The following is a 19,391-nucleotide window of genomic DNA, read 5'->3' as shown; positions in this document are numbered from 1 at the left end:
CTTATTTGTTTAGTGCATCTTGTCACTATAAACTGGTCTGTCACTCATCCTGTTACAGTTAACATCCTGACATTTCTATTTTATACCCTTCATTTATTATTCATCATTGCATTTCATTTGTCCTACTCTACAATGCTTTCTACCATACTGGATAGTCTAGACAAGAAACAGCAACACATCACTTAAGATCTAACAGCAAAACTGTCATGACATGTCTTTATTTATTGTTTTAATCTTGGATTCCCCTATTGTCAGTCTGATATAAAGGCAACTCATCTTGTTTCTTTTTGGAGAATGTAACGTAGTATAGCTATTTAGTAATACAAAATAAAAATAAGCAATTTTTCCCATTTTTAATATGAGTTGCACACTTTTTCTTTACGATTTCCAAGGAGCACATACACAAGATGTGCATTAAGCTCCCAGTTAAGATTATTAATCATTCAAACACTTTAATGTTCCCTCTGAAAAAAGGAGCAGGTTCACCACTTAATGAACCAATCAGTGTCTTCCTCTGACCTTGCAAGAACAAAGTAGTTTTTCTTTTTATAGCATTGATCTATTAAAGGTGAAATGTGTGATTTCTGCACCACTTGCATCAACGAATGGAACTGCAAAAATAACAACGGGTTTCCTGAACACCATGTTGTTTCCCTTTGCCAAACTAAAAATAATGCTTTTAATCACCTTTACAAATTACAAATATATTTTTATATTTGATATATTTATGAGTAAAATAAGTGCTGTAGTTAAATTACTTGAAGAGTATTTATAGTTTTGTTCTATAACAAATTACATAGTACTAAAAGATATATAGTGAATTCTAAAAATCTAAGTAACGACACTATTAACTTTAAAAAAAATCACTGATTCATCCGATACCTTGAATTGAAGTGCCTGTGTGGCATTTTAGATAAAAACTGTTTCTAGTTTTAAATTATGGAATAAATTTGAGTCGTACTGGTGAAAATGGGTTACTGAGATTAATCAAAATCAAAGTTTAATGCTGTCTACTAAATTAAAGCCTTCTTGTTTTGTGCCAGATAAATACTGTTTTGGTTGTAATAATACAGTTTTTACTGCAAAACCCTCTGGATTACTTGATTCTGATTGGTTAATCACAACGTTTAGCGGTGTTTTAAGTGTTTTAGCCTATAATGGCAACTAAAGTGTATATTTTACTGTAGTACAGCAACATACTGGCGCTACTTTCATATCTCTTGTATCAAGAGATACAAGATTCTTATTTATACCATTTGGCTACAAAAAGCATCTTTCTACTTTGACTGTCATTCAAAAATATCTAAAAAAAAATTGCCAATCAACATTTCAATAATTTTGTTATAATACATACAGTTGATGTTTTCTAGTACATGCCTACCTACCCATTTATTTGTTTTTATTGTTTGTTTTTTTGTAACATTTTCATTTGATGTTTTTGGAAGAAAACCTATGCTACACTATTAACAAGGAATTAATAGTGTAAAACAATTTTGTATGTTTATATTCTCATACCTTATTAAAACTAGCTACAATAATACAGTAAAAAAGTATATCATGCACGGTAATTCATCCTGCCAATTTGCAATTACAATCTTGACAGACTTTGTGAAACTTGGTAGGGTAATCAGCCAATCACAGAGATTTGGAGGCACTGCCTTGTTGAGTTTTCGACTGCATTTTCACCAATATCCACTTCACATTTACTACACTTTTAGTGTTTTTTACAACGTGACATCGCCAACTACTGGTCTGTCATGCATAGTTGTTTTCGCAGATTTCGAGGGGATCGTTTAGACAGTGACAGTGTTGTCCCCCCAAAAAACTTGTGTAAACAAACCCTCAATAAGCCTTACTCTAAAGTTAGCCCAAGTTAGTCTTTTTCTAAAATGTTACCCTTTTTACAGTTTTCGCTGTTAATGAATTTTATTCTAAAAATAGTGATTTACACTATATTATCACATTTTTGTAGGTTAGAGTTAATTATATTATTTTTGCTCTTAAAGCACCACTGAAAGATAACATAATCTGCAAAATGAAACTTACCTGAAGCAAAGCTGTCCTTGACTTCTCTTATAAAACAGCGATTTTTTTTTAAGCAAACTCCAAATATTGTGAACTCCCAGACCAATGTTTAAACATTCTGAAGAAGAATACCCTAGACTTATGATGTGACGCAGTTAATTAAAAACTGTTTATTCCACTTTAGCTGACCTTGACTGTGTCCAAATTCAGGGTCTGCATCCTCCTTAGGATCCTTCCTACCCGGTTGATCCTCCGACGTCCGCAAAACCCGGAAGTCGGTGTTTGTGAATTTGGACAGCCTACCCTTCTTTCAGTTCCCTCCCTTACCCGTTGCTCATATCCTGTCGCCTAGCAACCGTGACAGCGCCAAGCAAGAAGCGGGAAAATGGACAAACAAAGAGCTATTCTCCTCATTTTAATTCTTTTGGAAGAAATAAAGCAATTAAATAAATTAAATACTTTCTTTGCTCGTTGTCGGAGAGTTTTTTATATCAGACTACAAGACAGTCACATCCAGGTAAGCCATTATAGCCTATTTTTATTTGTTTTTAAGTATTCTACTAATTTCTCCTACAAATTCATTGAGCCGAAGCATAAACTTTAGCTTGTTTTGTCAGAGAAACTCCTCTCCCACTCCGCTACCGCTCGCTTCGTCCGCCATTACGCTCTGCCGAAAAGAATTATGGGATAGGTAGGACGGGAAAGGATCCACCACACCCATCCTTCCAATTCGGGGAAAAGGAGGACGTATTTGTGGGCCGCATTTGAAGGATCCTACGAATTTGGACAGCCTTCGTCGCGGCGCTGTGACATCCTTCAAATGAGTACTCCGAAGGATGCAGACCCTGAATTTGGACACAGCCCTTGAGGGTTTGCGCGCTGTTTTGATGCCATCAGCCAATCAGTAAGAGTCATTGGTCACGTGGCATTTGGATTCAGGTGATTGGTTCAAAAATCCCTGCTGCAGAACTCTGCGTTTAGGAAGCGCGATGCCTTAACTTTAAACCTAATTGTACAATTTTCTCTTCTGATCTACTTTTGGTTTACTCATCTCTTCAAAGAATCTCCTCTAATAAAAAAGCCTTAAAAACATCCAATATTATAAAAAAATGGATAAATAAGTTATAATTTTTATGGTTGTAAAATGTTTGTATAACTGTGTATGACTGTATATTTATGATTTTTTTATTTTTAGTTTATTTATTTTTTCATTGTATCCCCCATATGTTCACATGTATTTATATTATCATGTTCATGTTCTAATGTTTATCTGTTTATCTCTGATAGTGTCATAAAAAAAAAAAAAAAAAAAAAAAAACTGCGTTTAGGTCGCGTGATCCTGCACGTGCTGAGCAAACGAGGCTGAGATGAATGGGGATGTCAAAGGTATCAGGTAATGTTTGAGCCATATTTCTAAGGCTGCATAATTAATCGAAAAAGATAAAAATTGTTGCCGTGATTAATCGCAAAAATGAAAGTCAGTTAAACTATATAGGTCAAATGTTTATTTACAAGGATCTGAGATGTCTTTTAAGTTTAAAGTGTTTGAGAGCGAATTGTTTTGAATTTATTAGATATCCTGATGCTCAGTGGCAATTGTTGAAACACCCATGAAACAGAGATTTGAACTAATATTCAACTATTCGTGAGAGTGTAGAATTATACCGCTGTATTGTTCATTTAAAACGTGGACGTTTTGTTTTTAACGCTGCACAGATGACCACTGTGAAGTTGACATTACTAGGCTGCCTTGGGGCCTGTTTCATAAAACAAGTTTACCAAATAAGCCAGGCTTATTTCAGTTAGTCTGACTTATTTTGAACCAAATCAACTGACAATAAGTCAGACTAACTGAAATAAACCTGGCTTATTTGGTGAACTTGTTTTGTGAAACAGGCCCCTGGATTGCTGTAGCTAGGTAACAGCAACATTTTGTCATAGTCGTGTTGGAGTAAATAATTGGCGCCATCTTATGATCTAAAATGGTTACCACAACTGCAGACCAATTAAATTTTTATGGTGAACATATAACCTTTGAGATATAGGAATGGCTCAGTTAAACCAAGAAAAGAAAACCTCGCTTAAAAGAACAAGCAAACGGTTAGAGACACAAATGAATGGATGAGACGCTTTAAAATTGAGCAGATGTTACATGTAGACCTCCGAGAAGTAGTATAGATGTGTTGTCATTGATCACTAAACTGTCAAATCATTTTGAGCAATTGAAATGAAGCTAAAATAAAATCTAAGCTTAAATTTTCAATTAAAAAAATCTATACTAAAAATCACAACTGAAATAAACCTAAATAGAAATATAAAAAAGCACAATAAAATTACTAAAATTAAAATGAAATCTGAATATGTAAAAATAAACAAGAATTCATAATGTTAATAAATGCATACAAATACAAGTATGACAGAAAACTTTTAGGACATTTTTGAAATTCTGTCTGTTTTCATTCATTTCATAGTGTCCAGAAGGTTTAGCACTAGTCTAAGCGTCTCGTGTGAGTCAGTAGTGACCTATTTCTGTGTTAAAACGCTGGTGGGTGTGGTGCTTTCATCAAGAAGCTTTTGGCTTATCTGTCCTGAGCACAAACCTTGTCTGGTTTAGTTTGTTTCAGTTATCAGTCAGTTGTGCCAAGCTGTTGTGCAATGTTAACTTTTTGAAGAATCTACAGCTAGCATATGTGGATCCTTTCTGAACATCTGTACTTATTGGACATTGGACAGTCTTTACTCTTTAGTGTCTTAAGGAGCAGATCAACAATGTGAACAAGCCTGAACTATATTTGCCAAGCTGGATGGAGTGAATGTTTGAACGAACTGCTTGACTGTCTCTTTTAGGCATCTAATAAAGTCCCTTTTGACAGTCCTTCAGTTTTGTTCATTTGCTCGTGGGCCATCTCGTGGCTGAATTGTCAAGAATTATAATAGGCTAGTATTTGACCAAACATTATCCAAAGCACTACATAAGTAATATTATTTACTCGTTATATCTGTAAAGTATTAACTAGACATGCATAAAACGACCCATAGTTAGTATGTTTTAGTAGCTATTCAATAATAATTTAGTTATTCTTGTGATATGAGTAGAAGATACAGCAGTCCTAAAAAATAAAATAAAATACAGCATTACTTTACTATACATTGGATTCCAACTTTCAGATCACTTTGTTTCCATTGAGCATGGAAGACTTGATTTTATTCTGTGGCTTGACCCTTGCTGTGAGCAAAAGGACATGTGATTGAGCTTGAAAATAAGAGTCCAACAGTCCTAAACATTTGTCTAAACTGATACATAAGTGTGATAGTTTTGAAATGTTATTAAATATTGGGACCATTTCAAAGAACATTGGAAAACAAGCAATAATGGCGTAATGGTAACAAATAGATGCGGACATTTTTGGTTATTATATAAATGACTACAGTGAGGATCGAAAGTTTGGGAACCCCTTGCAGAATCTGTGAAAATGTGGATAATTTTACCAAAATAAGAGAGATCATACAAAATGCATGTTATTTTTTATTTAGTACTGTCCTGAGTAAGATATTTTCCATAAAAGATGTTTACATATAGTCCACAAGACAAAAAAATAGCTGAAATTATTAAAATAACCACATTCAAAAGTTTGGGAACCCTTGGTTCTTAATACTGTGTGTGTTACCTGGATGATCTATGACTGTGTTTTTGTTTTGTGATGGTTGTTCATGAGTCTCTTGTTTGTTGTGAACAGTTAAACTGAGCTCTGTTCTTCAGAAAAATCCTCCAGGTCCTGCAGAATCTTCAGTTTTGCAGCATCTTTTGCATATTTAAACCCTTTCCAGCAGTAACTATGATTTTGAGATCCACCTTTTCACGCTGAGGATGATTGAGGGACTCAAACACAACAATTAAAAAAGGTTCAAACATTCACTGATGCTCCTGAAGGAAACACGATGCATTAAGAGCCGGGGGTGAAAACTTTTTGAATTTGAAGATCAAGGTAAATTGTACTTCATTTGTCTTCCAGGAAACATGCAAGTATCTTCTGTCACGTTAGAAGGGCAGTACTAAATGGAAAAATATGATATTTCAACAAAATAAGAAAAATTTGGACATCTTCATCCTGTTCAAATGTTTTCACCCCCGGCTCTTAATGCATCGTGTTTCCTTCAGGAACATCAGTGAATGTTTGAACCTTTTTTAATTGTTGTGTTTGAGTCCCTCAATCATCCTCAGCGTGAAAAGGTGGATCTCAAAATCATACAGTTACTGCTGGAAAGGGTTCAAATATGCAAAAGATGCTGGAAAACTGAAGATTCTGCAGGACCTGGAGGATTTTTCTGAAGAACAGTGCTCAGTTGAACTGTTCAGAACAAACAAGAGACTCATGAACAACCATCACAAAACAAAAACACAGTCATAGATCATCCAGGTAACCACACACAGTATTAAGAACCAAGGGTTCCCAAACTTTTGAATGTGGTTATTTTAATAATTTCAGCTATTTTTTTGTCTTGTGGACTATATGTAAACATCTTTTATGGAAAATATCTTACTCAGGACAGTACTCTCAGGACTCTCTTATTTTGGTAAAATTATCCACGTTTTCACAGATTCTGCAAGGGGTTCCCAAACTTTCGCATCCCACTGTATATAAACGGAAAATGGGTAATAATGTTTTAGTAATAAACGATAATGTTAACAAAGCAATACATATATATTTTTGTACTATTCTTTAGTTGTTTTTTTAAATTAAAAATCATGATGCAACTCTTTTATAACAATAGTTCATAGTAATCTATTATTTAACTTATTTCTTTTTTTCTTTTTTTTTTTACAAAAATTGTCCATAGAACATAGAAATGTCCAGAGGCTGGGGCATTGACGCTCCAAAAGGACAAACAAAATTATAATAATAAAATAAAAGTACTTTATAAATTAGTCTGATGAACAGGTTTAAAGGAATCGTTTACCCGTTTAATCGTTTTCATTTTAATGAAAATGGTCATTTACACATCCTCATGTTTATCCAAAACTGTTTGGTGATAGAATTTTAATATCGGGGTGGACTATCCCTTTAAATAGTTTTTTTTTTTTTCCCTGAATGCTGCATCTCTCAAATTATTCTCCATCCCATATATTCAGATGTGTGTGTCATTGATGTTAAATTTGATGCTGCACATCAAGGTGTTCTTGGATCTGAAAGATTGCTAATTATACTATGCACTTCAGTAGTGGGAACATTTAAGTAGACAATACATTCTTTGTGGTGTTAAACAAATGCTTTGAATGACTTAAATGATCTGAGAAGAGATGATGCCAACCCCTCAGAGGATGCCAACGCTCAGACAACATATAGAATTACCAAATTTTGCCATAAGTTAAATTATATTAAGTTCCTGCAATATATAAATATATTGTGGAAACTTAATTTCCTGTAGAGCTGCTTTGCAACGATTTGTATCGTAAAAAGCTCTATACAAATAAACTTGACTTGGGATATTTACTTGTTTAGATTAACACAACAACCCTGTCCCTATAATGTTCTTGTTTTAAAAATAACTATGTAATTATTCTTAAGAATTTCTCCTTTTTTTGTTCCACAGAAGTAAGTCATAGAAGTTTAGAATCACATGAGGGTGAGTAAATTGACAAAATTGTCCTTTTTTTAGTGAACGGTCCCTTTAAATCAATGTTTTCAGGTCCATTCAGAACAGACCGGTCCTCTAAAACCAGTAGATGGCACTGTTGATTAAACTTCAGTGTTTAAACCGCAACGAAGCAAATGCAGCCTACGTTTCCATATACAGACTTCTCCGAAAGAATAAAAATAATTTGATTTCAGTACATATTTGCAAATTTAAGCCCGTCTTCTGCAATGTATCCAATAAGAACCGAGAGCGAAGAATAAGATTAAAAACAAGGGAAGCTGTTTTCCAGAGTGGCTGGATGCATGTCAAATATGACTGGAAGTTTGTGCAGCCAAAACAAAGAATCGCTGATTTATTAATTAGCCTAAAGTATCACTGCACTCATTATAGCAGTAAAACTATTTCTGATCGGCACAGATAAAAAAAAAAAAAAAAAAACTGGCTCGTGCGCCCTCTGGTGTGAGATTAGATTAAAGCACTGCGTGTTTGAAAACAATCTAGTTGATAGTCTTTTTTTTTTTTTTTTTTTACATGAAGATTGTTTTTTTTTATTTTTAAGCTTGGAAATTGGTGTCCTTCCTTGATGTTAATTTACAGTAAATGAAGATTTATAAGAAAGTAACAAAGGGGAGTTTTGCTGCAGTATATGTAATCATTGGGAAAATGAGAGAGGAAGTGCCTTATTACTTGACAAATAACGCACAGTTGTGTTTTATATTTAGCACTGAAAACGCACTGAGTAATGTCAAGATCGACTCATCCTCTTAGGTGTTTTTCTGTAAATTCCCTTGCTTGAGTGATGAAGTTCTTTTGTTTTCTTCTTCTCCTTCAACCGTCCCTCCTCCTCTCTCCCAAACTGTCTCTGTTAAACAGGATGCTGCTACTTTGTTTGCAGTGCCAACAGCTGAGGTCTGCTTCCTGAGTTTCCTTCCAGCCTGAGAGAGTTACAGGAACAGAAAGGAAGTGTGTGTTTGTGCGAAGGCAAGGGACAGTGTGTTAATGTATGTTTGTTAGAGAGAGCAAAAGAAAAGCGGGAGAGAGAGAGAGACTATGGAATGCTGTGATGTCACAAGCTAAGTCATACACAAAGGCAAGAAGGACATCCAAGCATTCACTCTCCCTCTTAGTAAAGTCTGCCGTGGATCGTCCGCACCCAGCTGTGAGTACATTTTCCATCATACAGGCTTTTTTCCCTTTTCTTTCCAACTTTGTTTCTGTTTGCCACCGTATCTAGATGTTAACTGCAGTCTGTTATGTTTAGGCAGGCAGGCAGACATCAACTTTGTTTTGTCACAGTTGCTGTTGTTGCGGTACTTTTTTTGGGAATGATGTAATCTCAGGCTTTTTTAGTTGTAGACGCCTGCCGTTTCTCTTAAAGAGGTCACAGCAGTCAAAGAGTTCAGTTAAAGAGGTCAGTCGTGGCCAAAATAAGACAATTTTAAAATAGAGCAGAAGTGTCTTGTGAAAGGAGGGGGATCTGCTGATGACAGAAGCGAACCCCTGTTCCTGAGGAATCCCCTCAGTCAGGCCTAAAAAGAGCTGGGAGACCATGTGTTTGAGTACAAATATGCTCTTTAGCAGAGGTTTCTTAACTTTTTGACCCCCAAATATGATTAGCCCCCTTACTAAAATACAAAGCCTGCTGCGTATTGTAATGTGTAAAAAACTGTTCATACTCTGTGAGGGGGAAAAGTGTGATATTATAAAGACAACATATGTAATAAATCAATTGTATTTTATAATGTAATTATACTAAAGCATTTGAAATATTCTTTATTTAAAAACTACTTTGTACTAAGTTGTCAGTGTTACTTTTTCTAGTAATAAACAGATTTATTTATTATTTTAAACGCTAGGACTAAATACATTTATAAATTAAATTAGTAAAACTTGTGAAATAGTAAAATAACCACTCTATATATATATATATATATATATATATATTAAGCTTATTTTTGTAAATAAATAATCATTACAATTGTCCGATGCACCCAGTTTGAAAACTCTGAAAGCGGATTTTAAGCTTATTAACAAATAAACGAAAAGAGTTTTGGACTTCTCATTTCACATGACACACAAATGTCTGAGGCTGCACCGGAAGAGAAAGCGCAAACAAACTATTAAAGAGATCAGATTGCTTCCAGATATTGTAATCTGTCATTTTTTCTTACAGCGTGTCCAGTTTATGGCTGCTAATAAGTGATGAGAGCTTGTGTGTGGTGAACGGACCGAGCTGGGCTTCATCGTCTTTACCACCATCATCCTCGTTCTGAAGGACTGTTGCTGAATCTCAGGATATAATCAGGTGAACCCCACACACGGCCATGCTGCAGCAGATCTTGAATGACATGTACATCGACCCGGATGTGCTGGACGCTCTGAACGACGAGCAGAAGAAGACACTCTTCCTGAAGATGCGCGAGGAGCAGGTGCGACGCTGGAAGGAGCGAGAGGAGAAGCTGGAGAGGGAACCGCTCAAACCAAAGACAGGTGGGCACTGGGTTTATATCACACCTTTTAAATCTAAAGCAGATATGTCATGTGATCTATGCATCTTACTGAAGTGAGTTCTTCAAGAAATTAATACAGTAGAAGAAATTTTACAATTTTATGTATTTAATTTAAACTTGGTTTAAACCAGGGGTTTTCAACCTTTTAGGACATGCGCCCCCCTAAGTTTGTCTAATTTCACTCGCGCCCCCCCCCCCCCCCGCCCCCCCCCCCCCCGCTCGCGAGCCCAAAGTGCGTGAACATCATTCACGTATTGTTTGCTGCATTTCCAGTGCGTAGCATTAAGAAACATACACATATAACCAGCTTACCTGATTCAGTGTGATGGCTGAGCCCGTTCTGAGATAACAACATGCCAATGGTATTCGTAAATCTTCAAGGCAATGTCTCTGAATTAATTGATGCTCGTGCCCCCCTTGACAGGTGCTGGCGCCCCCCTGGGGGGGCGCGCCCCACAGGTTGAAAACCCCTGGTTTAAACAGTGCTACAATATTTCCTCTGTATATTTACTCCTTGATGAGACCATTTTATTCATTTAGCAAGCTTATTATTATTATTATTATATTGACCATCAAAAAAATCATGCTAGCAGAGAACGGTAAAATCCTGACCATCAGGTTTATTTTTCATATTTTATAATATTATTATTATTATTGTTATTGCCCATCAAAAAAATCCTCCTAGCAGAGAACGGTAAAATCCTGACCATCAGGTTTATTTTTTAAATTGTTTATTATTATTATTATTATTATTAACATTTTTAATTGTATGGGGGAAAACAGCATTGACATTTTGTTCCACATAAAAAGTTTTCTTTTTTTCATTCCAAAAAAGTTTTTATCGACACGGTGGTGGGCAGATCATTAAAACACCTAATAAAGTTACAAAACTAAATTTAAGCAATTCATGATTTAGACATTGTCAGTTTTTAACTGAGTATAGCAATTCTGCAAGAGACATACAGTTGACTTTTTAAGTTAAAGTTCTTTTGCACCATGATCATAATGCAACTCATCAGGATCTGTCTAGATTAAAGATCTACAACATCTTGAGGTTTGAATGTGGGACCTTTCAATTGCTAATGCAAATCTTTCATCAGTGTGTTTACCATTACCACATCTGTAAGCCACAGAAAACCGCTCTGGCTTTTTATTGCTGGCTTTAAATGACTTAATATGGTCAGAATCTTAATGTGGCACATGACTCAGTCAGGACCGAGTAGCTGAACTGAAAGTACCCAGTTTACCACTGTGGTACTGCAGACTTCACGGAAAAACATCTTGTGATGTCAGAATAGGTTCACAGAGGTGGACACAGATGTTTGGACAACAGAAAGTGCTCTGAAACACAAGAGTAATTATATTTGAAAGCTACTATGATTGATTGCTGCCACTGGGAACGTCTACGTCACTGACAAGACACAAGACCAGACAAGTTTACAGACTTTTGACTAAGAAGGAGGTGTCCAGGCATCAATAGACAATTGTCATGACCAATATTAACAGAATCTCATATTAGTTAAAGGATCTCCTCAGTGTGACACTGAAACACCGTAAACCAGAACTACGTACAACGTGAGGGTTTTTCTGTCAATTTCACCACTGAAGGTCAAAGACATCACAGATACAGCTGGTAAGAGGGAGGAGTAAACCGCTGAGATATGAGAGGAATGCATCTGAGAGATAGAGGGTATCTGTAAAACAGCAAAAGAGACAGAGATCTGCGAAATAGTAAACAAAAGAATGAAAAGTGAAACTTTACGTTGCTTAGCCAAAGTTACACCTGTTTAAACTGGTTAGGCGTACAGAGGGCTTATGGAATCTGCCATATCGGCTTTGTTACTGGAAGAGCCAGAACTTTGACAGATCATCTTAAACTGCAGGTGCATCTCAAAAAATTAGAATATCGTGAAAAAGTTCTTTTTTTTTTTTTTTGTAACTTATTTCAAAAAGTGAAACCTTCATATATTTTAGATTCATTACGTGTAAAGTAAAACATTTCAAAAGTTTTGTTTTAATTTTGATTAGAGTTTATAGCTCATGAAAGTCAAAAATCAGTATCTCAAAAATATTAGAATATTTACATTTGAGTTTCAATTAATGACCATCTCTACAGAATAAATTCCGGGTATCTCTTGTTCTTTGAAACCACAATAATGGGGAAGACTGCTGACTTGGAAATGGTCCAGAAGACGAACATTGACACCCTCCACAAAGAATGTAAGTCACAGAGGGTCATTCCTGAAAGGTGTGGCTGTTCACAGAGTGCTGTATCAAAGCATATTAAATGCAAAGTTGACTGGAAGGAAGAATTTGGGTAGGAAAAGGTGCACAAGCAGCAGGGATGACCGCAAGCTTGAGAATACTGTCAAGCAAGGTTGATTCAAACACTTGGGAGAGCTTCACAAGGAGTGGACTGAAGCTGGAGTCAGTGCATCAAGAGTCACCACGCTCAGACGTCTTCAGGAAAAGGGCTACCAAGCCACTTCTGAAACAGAAACGATGTCAGCAGCATCTTACCTGGGCTAAAGAGAAAAAGATCTGGACTGTTACTCAGTGGTCCAAAGTCCTCTTTTCAGATGAAAGTAAATTTTGCATTTCATTTGGAAATCAAGGTCTGGAGTCTGGAGGAAGACTGGAGAGGCACAGAATCCAAGCTGCTTGAAGTCCAGTGTGAAGTTTCTGAAGTCAGCAATGATTTGGGCTGCCATGAAGTCTGTTGGTGTTGATCCATTGTGTTTTATCAAGTCAATGCAGCCGTCTACCAGGAGATTTTGGAGCACTTTATGCTTCCATCTGCTGACAAGCTTTATGGAGATGCTGATTTCATTTTCCAGCAGGACTTTAGCAGCTGCACACAGTGCCAAAACCACTTCAAAGTGGTTTTCTGACCATGATATTACTGTGTTTGATTGGCCAGCCAACATGGCTGACCTGAACCCCGTATGGTATCTATGGGATATTTTCAAGAGAAAGATGAGAAGCAGTCGATCCAACAATACAGACGAGCTGAAGGCCCAATAGTGCCTCAGCAGTGCCACAGACTGATCGCTTCCATGCCACACCTCACTGATGCTGGAGTTTGTGCTAAAAGTGCCCTGAGCAAGTATTGAGTGCATAAATGAACATACTTTAAACAACTTGAACTTTTCTGTTTTGCAAATCCTTATTTTGATTGATCTTAGGAAATATTTTGAGATACTGGATTTTTGACTTTAATGAGCTGCAAGCTCATCATCAAAATTAAAGCAAAACAACTTTTGAAATGTGTTACTTTACATGTAATGAATCTAAAATATATGAAAGTTTCACTTTTTGAAATAAATTACAAGAAAAATTGACTTTTTCTTGATATTCATATTTTTTGAGATGCACCTGTAGATTAGTCAATGAAGTAAAAATATTACAATGCAGTGAGTTTTTAAGTGTCCAGAAACTTTTTGGGGCCACGGTATAGCCATTCCCTTTGGGTTTATAATGAAGTTCAATGCAATAATTTAGGTTGACATGCGTAACTCAAGAAGGAAGTCATCTTTGCTCAATAACAAAGCAGTTATTATCAGGTCCCTGAGTTTCAGACCTCAGAGGAGGACAGTGAGTCCTCTATCTCCTTGAGACAACTGCAGCTGTTCTTACAAGTCAGTGGTTTCCACAAGACATACTGATACAACATCTTGACTGCTTCTGTGCAACCATGTCCTATTGACCATAGTGTCTGTTAGCAAAGTGGATAAAATTTCAAAAAGTCATTCAGGTTCTGTCACAAAATTACAATGCCATAATAAAGTAACACAATAAAGGGAGTCCCTGGAGACATTCTGACCCTTACATTGAGTGAGCAGGCTACACAAGGCAGAGGAAACACTTCTGTTATTGACCCAGTTTTTAGAGCAAGAAAGGAAATGTCAGCCAGGCCAAGTTCCATTCCCTCATACTGATAACTGCCAACAAAGCAGGAAGTGTACAGGAAACGCAGGCGCTCAAAAAACGGGAAGAAAAAGGGAGAATGTTGGGATTGAAGATTTAATTATCAACTGTTGGGAATAGATGCGTTTTGTCTTGTGATTTATTTATTTTTTGCTGTTTTTTTTTTTTTTTAACGTCTTACATATTACACTGCACGTTTGCATCCTTGTATAGTTGCATACAAAACTGGCAGTAAAGACGTATATTGGATTCCTATTTCAAAATGCTGTTTTTAATCAGTTCTGAACATAATCCACAAAAATATTAAGCAGCACAACTGCTTTCAACATTAATTATAATAAATATAACAATATAATCCTGAAAGATGTGATACTAAAGACTGGAGTACTGGCTGCTGAAAATTCAGCTTTGCATTAAATAATAAATTACATTTTAAAATGTTGAAATAGAAAAGTTATTTTAAGTTGTAATAATTTCACAATATTACAGTTTTTACTGTATTTTTGATTAAGTAAATGCCGCTTTGGTGAGAATAAGAAACTTCTTTTCAGAAAAATTTAACAAATCTTACTGACCCCAAACTAAACGATAGTGTATACTGAAGGAGAGACCTGGGCTTGTAGGACATCTTAAGTATAAGGTTTTAGCCTTAAACAGCTACATAGACTTGATCTCTGTTATAAGATGCTGTTTTGTTGTCATCACCTCTTTAAGGCCCCAAAAAAAAGTCCAAGACCATATTTTCTATGGCTTGAATGAGCTGGTCCCAACTGCAACAAAGTCTGAATGCTCCTGAAAATGTTTTGACTTAGGCTTGAGTCTGAGCCCAGTCTTGTCTGGACCCAAGTACTGCAATACTAACTACTCATAAAAAAAAATTGAGGAAAAATTTAATTCATAACATTTATTAGAGATTAAATCAGCACTTTTATATATATTTATTTTTTAGACCTTTTAAGCATTTAGTGGATTAGCCTAATTTTATTTCTTTGGTTACACTTTATTTTAATGTCCAGTTCTTGCTTTTAACAAACCATTAAATACAACCTTTGCCTTAATATGCTGCTTTTTAATAGTTAGTAATGTAGTTGCTAAGTTATGTATTTGGTAGGATTAGGGATGTAGAATTTGGTCATGCAGAATATGTGCTTTAGGAGTACTAATAAACAGCCAATATTAATAATAGGCATGCTAATAAGCAACTAGTTAGTAGTGAGAATTGGTTCTTATACTAAAGTGTTACCTCTTTTTGGTTGGGTATTTTTTAAGCTAACATTAGCTTTAATAGCCACTGAGTAACTGAGGGGAATGATTAGTCAGCGATTTATTATATATTTGTAATAAAATGAGCAAAAACATCTATTTTCATCTGTTATGGTAGGCTATCGACATTTGAAATACAAAAACAACTGGTTTCTACTTTGGTTTCAGTTAATTTGCTCATTTCACATGGTCCTTTTAGCTATTATGGCATTTCGGCCTCTTTGGTTTGACATGATCGTTTTGTCTTGACTGAGATCATGAGTGCGTTGGTCAGGCTGTTCAACTGGAATCTTGTTGTTTTGCCACAAGGCCTGCAAGAAGAACCAGTTCATCATGGGAGGATTTCCTTATTTTCTGTCAGACTTTTTCCCCTCTCTCTCTTACACCGTATAAGTCAACTTTCTTAATTTTTCAAATTGTAACAATTTGTATCTCATGTTGTGTAACTCTGTATTTGGTTGCACCATTTTAAGGAACGTTTGGCAAGAAGTTAATTAGCTTCTCATAAAGGAATGTGTAGTGATGAAATAACGTTTAGCTTTATTGATCCGATAAGCAGCCTTAAAATGTTTTTCAATATTTCTACCTTTTAACATTTAATCTTCTTGTTATGGTTGAGTACGTTCATAAAAACAGGAAACATAATGCATAAATATTTCTGAAGTATAATATGTTTAAAGATGTAAATAATTACTAATCTAGGCTTATTGTGTTTCAAGTAGGCTTATCACTAAGACTCTCTGCGTTTTATTTTTTTTGCTCTCTTTGTAGCTAATAGCAAGAATGTCAGTTGGCTGCTGGGACGAGATGGAGACGTGCAGGTCGTTGTCATTGGAGAGATGGATGAGCTCAAATCCTCCAAGATCATCTATTCAGGGTTTGGAGAGAGAAAAACAGCCAGCGTCCTAAACAATTCACAGTATGGATGTTGTGCTACTCCTGAATAAAAGCAAATTATATTTAATGCTGTAAACCACCTATAATATGAGTTTTGCCTCCAGTTTGTTTGGTTGACATCATCTACAAGATATCATTAAAATTGCGTTTTCATTTTTTAAAAGGGGTTTTACTAATTTATTTATTTATTTATTTACACTACTGTTCAGATGTTTGGGGTCAATAAGGCATTTATGTATTTTTATGCTCACCAAGGGCAAGTTTATTTATCAAAAGTACAGTAACCGTATCAGTAAAATAGATTAAACTCATCTATTTTAATACATTTTAAATGTAATTCATTCCTGTGATAGCAAAGCTTAATTTTCAGTCATTGTCACATGATCCTTCAGAAATAATTCTAATATGCTAACGTTGCATATCATTTTTATTTATTGTTTATTGAAACTCCTTTTTCAGGATACTTTGAATATAAAGTTGAAAAGAACAGTGTGTATTTATAACTGAAATATTTTGCAACTTTATAAATGTCTTTTATTGTCACTTAATTAATTTAATGCATCCCTTTTAAAGGAAAGTTTTTTTTGTTTGTTTTTTTTTTCCTCTCTCCCCTGATCCGGTAGTGTAAATGAATGTATGTAATTTAACCGTTTTCATTTCTCTTATTTCTGCTGTGCAAAGGGTGTATAAACATATGTATAAAACTAACGAGCACACCTGTAAATGAATATCTGAAATGAATTGTCATGAAGAAAACTTGTTTGACTGTGAAGGGCGTATATTTGTGTCGTGTTTTCACATGTCTTGTCATGCATTTCAGCAACCAGCCCAGCACTTTGAAGAGCAACTTGATAAACCGAACATCAGCAGAACCTGTACGATCAGGACGAGAAAACCTTCCTCCTAAAGCACATTCAGGAGTTCAGCTCAACTTTAAGGTGTGTTGCTCATGTGCATGTGTTTGTTTACTTCCACATCTGCTCAACTCTTAAATTGGCGCCGCTGTGTATTCATGCGGCTGTGTGTGTAGGTGACCTCCTTGTTGCCGCCATTAATCTCGGACACAGCCGAGGGGCAGCGAGACGGACTTTCTCCACAGGGAGAGTCATCGTTCAACAGCCAAATAAATCACAACCTCAATCTCTCCCTCTTTTTGTGCCTTCCATTCCTGCTTTTTCATTCCCTTCTCCTCCATTATTCCTTTTCACCCTTTTAACAAAAAAAAACCTCCCACACCCACCCACCTCTCCATCTCTCAGGCACAACTCTTTCATTGCGCAGCTCTTTATGGCTCCATCTCTTTGCTCCTGTATCAATATGTTTGTCTGTGTGAGGCCTTACGATATTTGAACTGACAGACAGTCCAACTTATGCGGTAACACCGTGTCTTTAACAGGAATGATGCGACAACTTTCCAAAATGTGAAAAGCAATTTGAAGCAGTTTGAGGTGATAAAACGTATTTGACTTGATATCTAATGCACTGTTATGAAAAGCAGGATTTCAAACCAATGAGATTTCAGAGTGGGCGGGGCCACCCGTCACGCTGCTGTAGAAATATGTAGACTTGATCAACAGAATTTCTTGCAGGTTAGGACACAAGTGCTGTGATGTCATCTTTAATGTGTGTGAGTTCTACTGTATCTTGGTCAGGATCTTGGAAACGAAGTGCGTTTTAAAACGGTCTGTCCAAGGTTTTCACTCTATATATGGAGTTCTCACCTTCTCTTTCCTGTTATACTAAGGTGGTGGTGGTGGGGGTTCGCACTAGGGTTTCCATGGCAACACCGTGCGCAGTGAACGCACTCCTGGGAGGAGATGTGCTGGCCAGTATCACCACACTATGATCCTCTACTTGCTGAACACAAACATCTGTCCCTGTATATCGGCACATGTGGCTCATGGTTCCCAATTAGTGAAGAGCCGCACGAGTCACAAAAAACATCTGAGCACCTTCAGATTTTTAACTGATCATAAAGTAGATGGGCTAATATGATTATTGCATCAGCTTTTGTTGTGATAAAATTATATATAGAAGTGTGGAAGAGCTTTGCTCAGTCTGAAGTTTTTTTTTCACAGGAAAACAGTGACCAAGAGTTAAGGAATCTGGTGCCTCCACAGGTGTGTTTTGATATTGCAGCAGATCTGATGTTCAACAATGAGTGAGATGTTTTGTCACAACACAATACTTTAAAATGAGTGCAGTCTGTTTTTGTAAATGTCTTCTCATAATATTCAGCAGATGCCTGTAAATGAAGAAAAGCCATCAGCACCTTTAGAAAATGTAAGTACCATGATTCATATGTGTATTAGAACAAGTAAAGTTTAGTAGAGCTGTTTTCAAAGACATCCATTTCTTCATAAATATATCTGTGATGAAAATAACATAGGGCATTTTTGAAAATAAGGCACTCTGGTAACTGACTAAGAACCTTTTCATTGCTATTAAGGTGAAATAATTATACCTAAACATAGGAGCCTGATAAAAATGCTCATTTAAAATAAAATAAAAAATCCTAGACTGACTTAGAGGTTTTTGTATCTGAAGTATCTCTTTCTCTCTCTATTTATTTATATATACACACACACATTTTTTTTTTTTGTTGTTTTATCACCTTAAAATGAATTATATTGTACATTTTTATATACATTTATCAATTTAAACTTGTTTGTTGTTTTCACCGTTTTACAGTATTTCATAAAATAAATAGCTCTGTTGCTCTAAGATGTTTCTTTTAAGTTTCAGAGAATATATAATGCATATATTGTTTTATATATATATATATATATATATATATATATATATATATATATATATATATATATATATATATATATATATATATATATCTTGTGTAATCTAATGTTACCAGAAATCAATTTTTCCTCTTGGATTGAAGCAGGTATAGAAGTTTTAGTACAGGGAATTGAAACTCTTCACAATTCCAAGTCATTTTTCATAATCACAGGCCCGTCAGATTAATGTGATATGCTGTATGACCACAGAGATCTCATTTACGCCACAGGCCGCTGGAAAGTCCCGCTATCTAACAGTCTCTGTTCATTGACACTGCTGCCATTTAACACAGAGCAGATCAGCATATTATGAATTATCTGTCCTTTCTTTCTTTCT

The 19,391-nt window shown here is 35.7% G+C and overlaps 1 protein-coding gene across 2 annotated transcripts in view; it reads left to right on the top strand.

Moving 5' to 3' along the window:
- Positions 1-3,351: 3,351 nt before the first annotated feature.
- The window catches only part of LOC306856357 (uncharacterized protein), a 28,480-nt gene continuing 12,440 nt past the window's right edge, over positions 3,352-19,391 (top strand). The window contains exons 1-7 of one of the 2 annotated variants that reach the window (XM_079395599.1): positions 3,352-3,411; positions 8,536-8,821; positions 9,836-10,152; positions 16,134-16,281; positions 17,080-17,197; positions 18,338-18,379; positions 18,501-18,542. In XM_079395599.1, the coding sequence (XP_079251725.1) occupies positions 9,987-10,152; positions 16,134-16,281; positions 17,080-17,197; positions 18,338-18,379; positions 18,501-18,542 (516 nt within the window). In that variant the 5' untranslated portion in view covers positions 3,352-3,411; positions 8,536-8,821; positions 9,836-9,986. Of the gene's footprint in view, positions 3,419-8,535; positions 8,822-9,835; positions 10,153-16,133; positions 16,282-17,079; positions 17,198-18,337; positions 18,380-18,500; positions 18,543-19,391 lie in introns of both variants that reach the window. The other variant, XM_079395598.1, reaches the window with a different exon arrangement.

The sequence above is a fragment of the Barbus barbus genome, assembly GCF_936440315.1.
Source record: "Barbus barbus genome assembly, chromosome: 36".
NCBI classification, from domain to species: Eukaryota; Metazoa; Chordata; class Actinopteri; order Cypriniformes; family Cyprinidae; genus Barbus; species Barbus barbus.
Note: the sequence above shows the minus strand (reverse complement) of the source record. Positions and strands in the feature narration are given on the sequence as shown.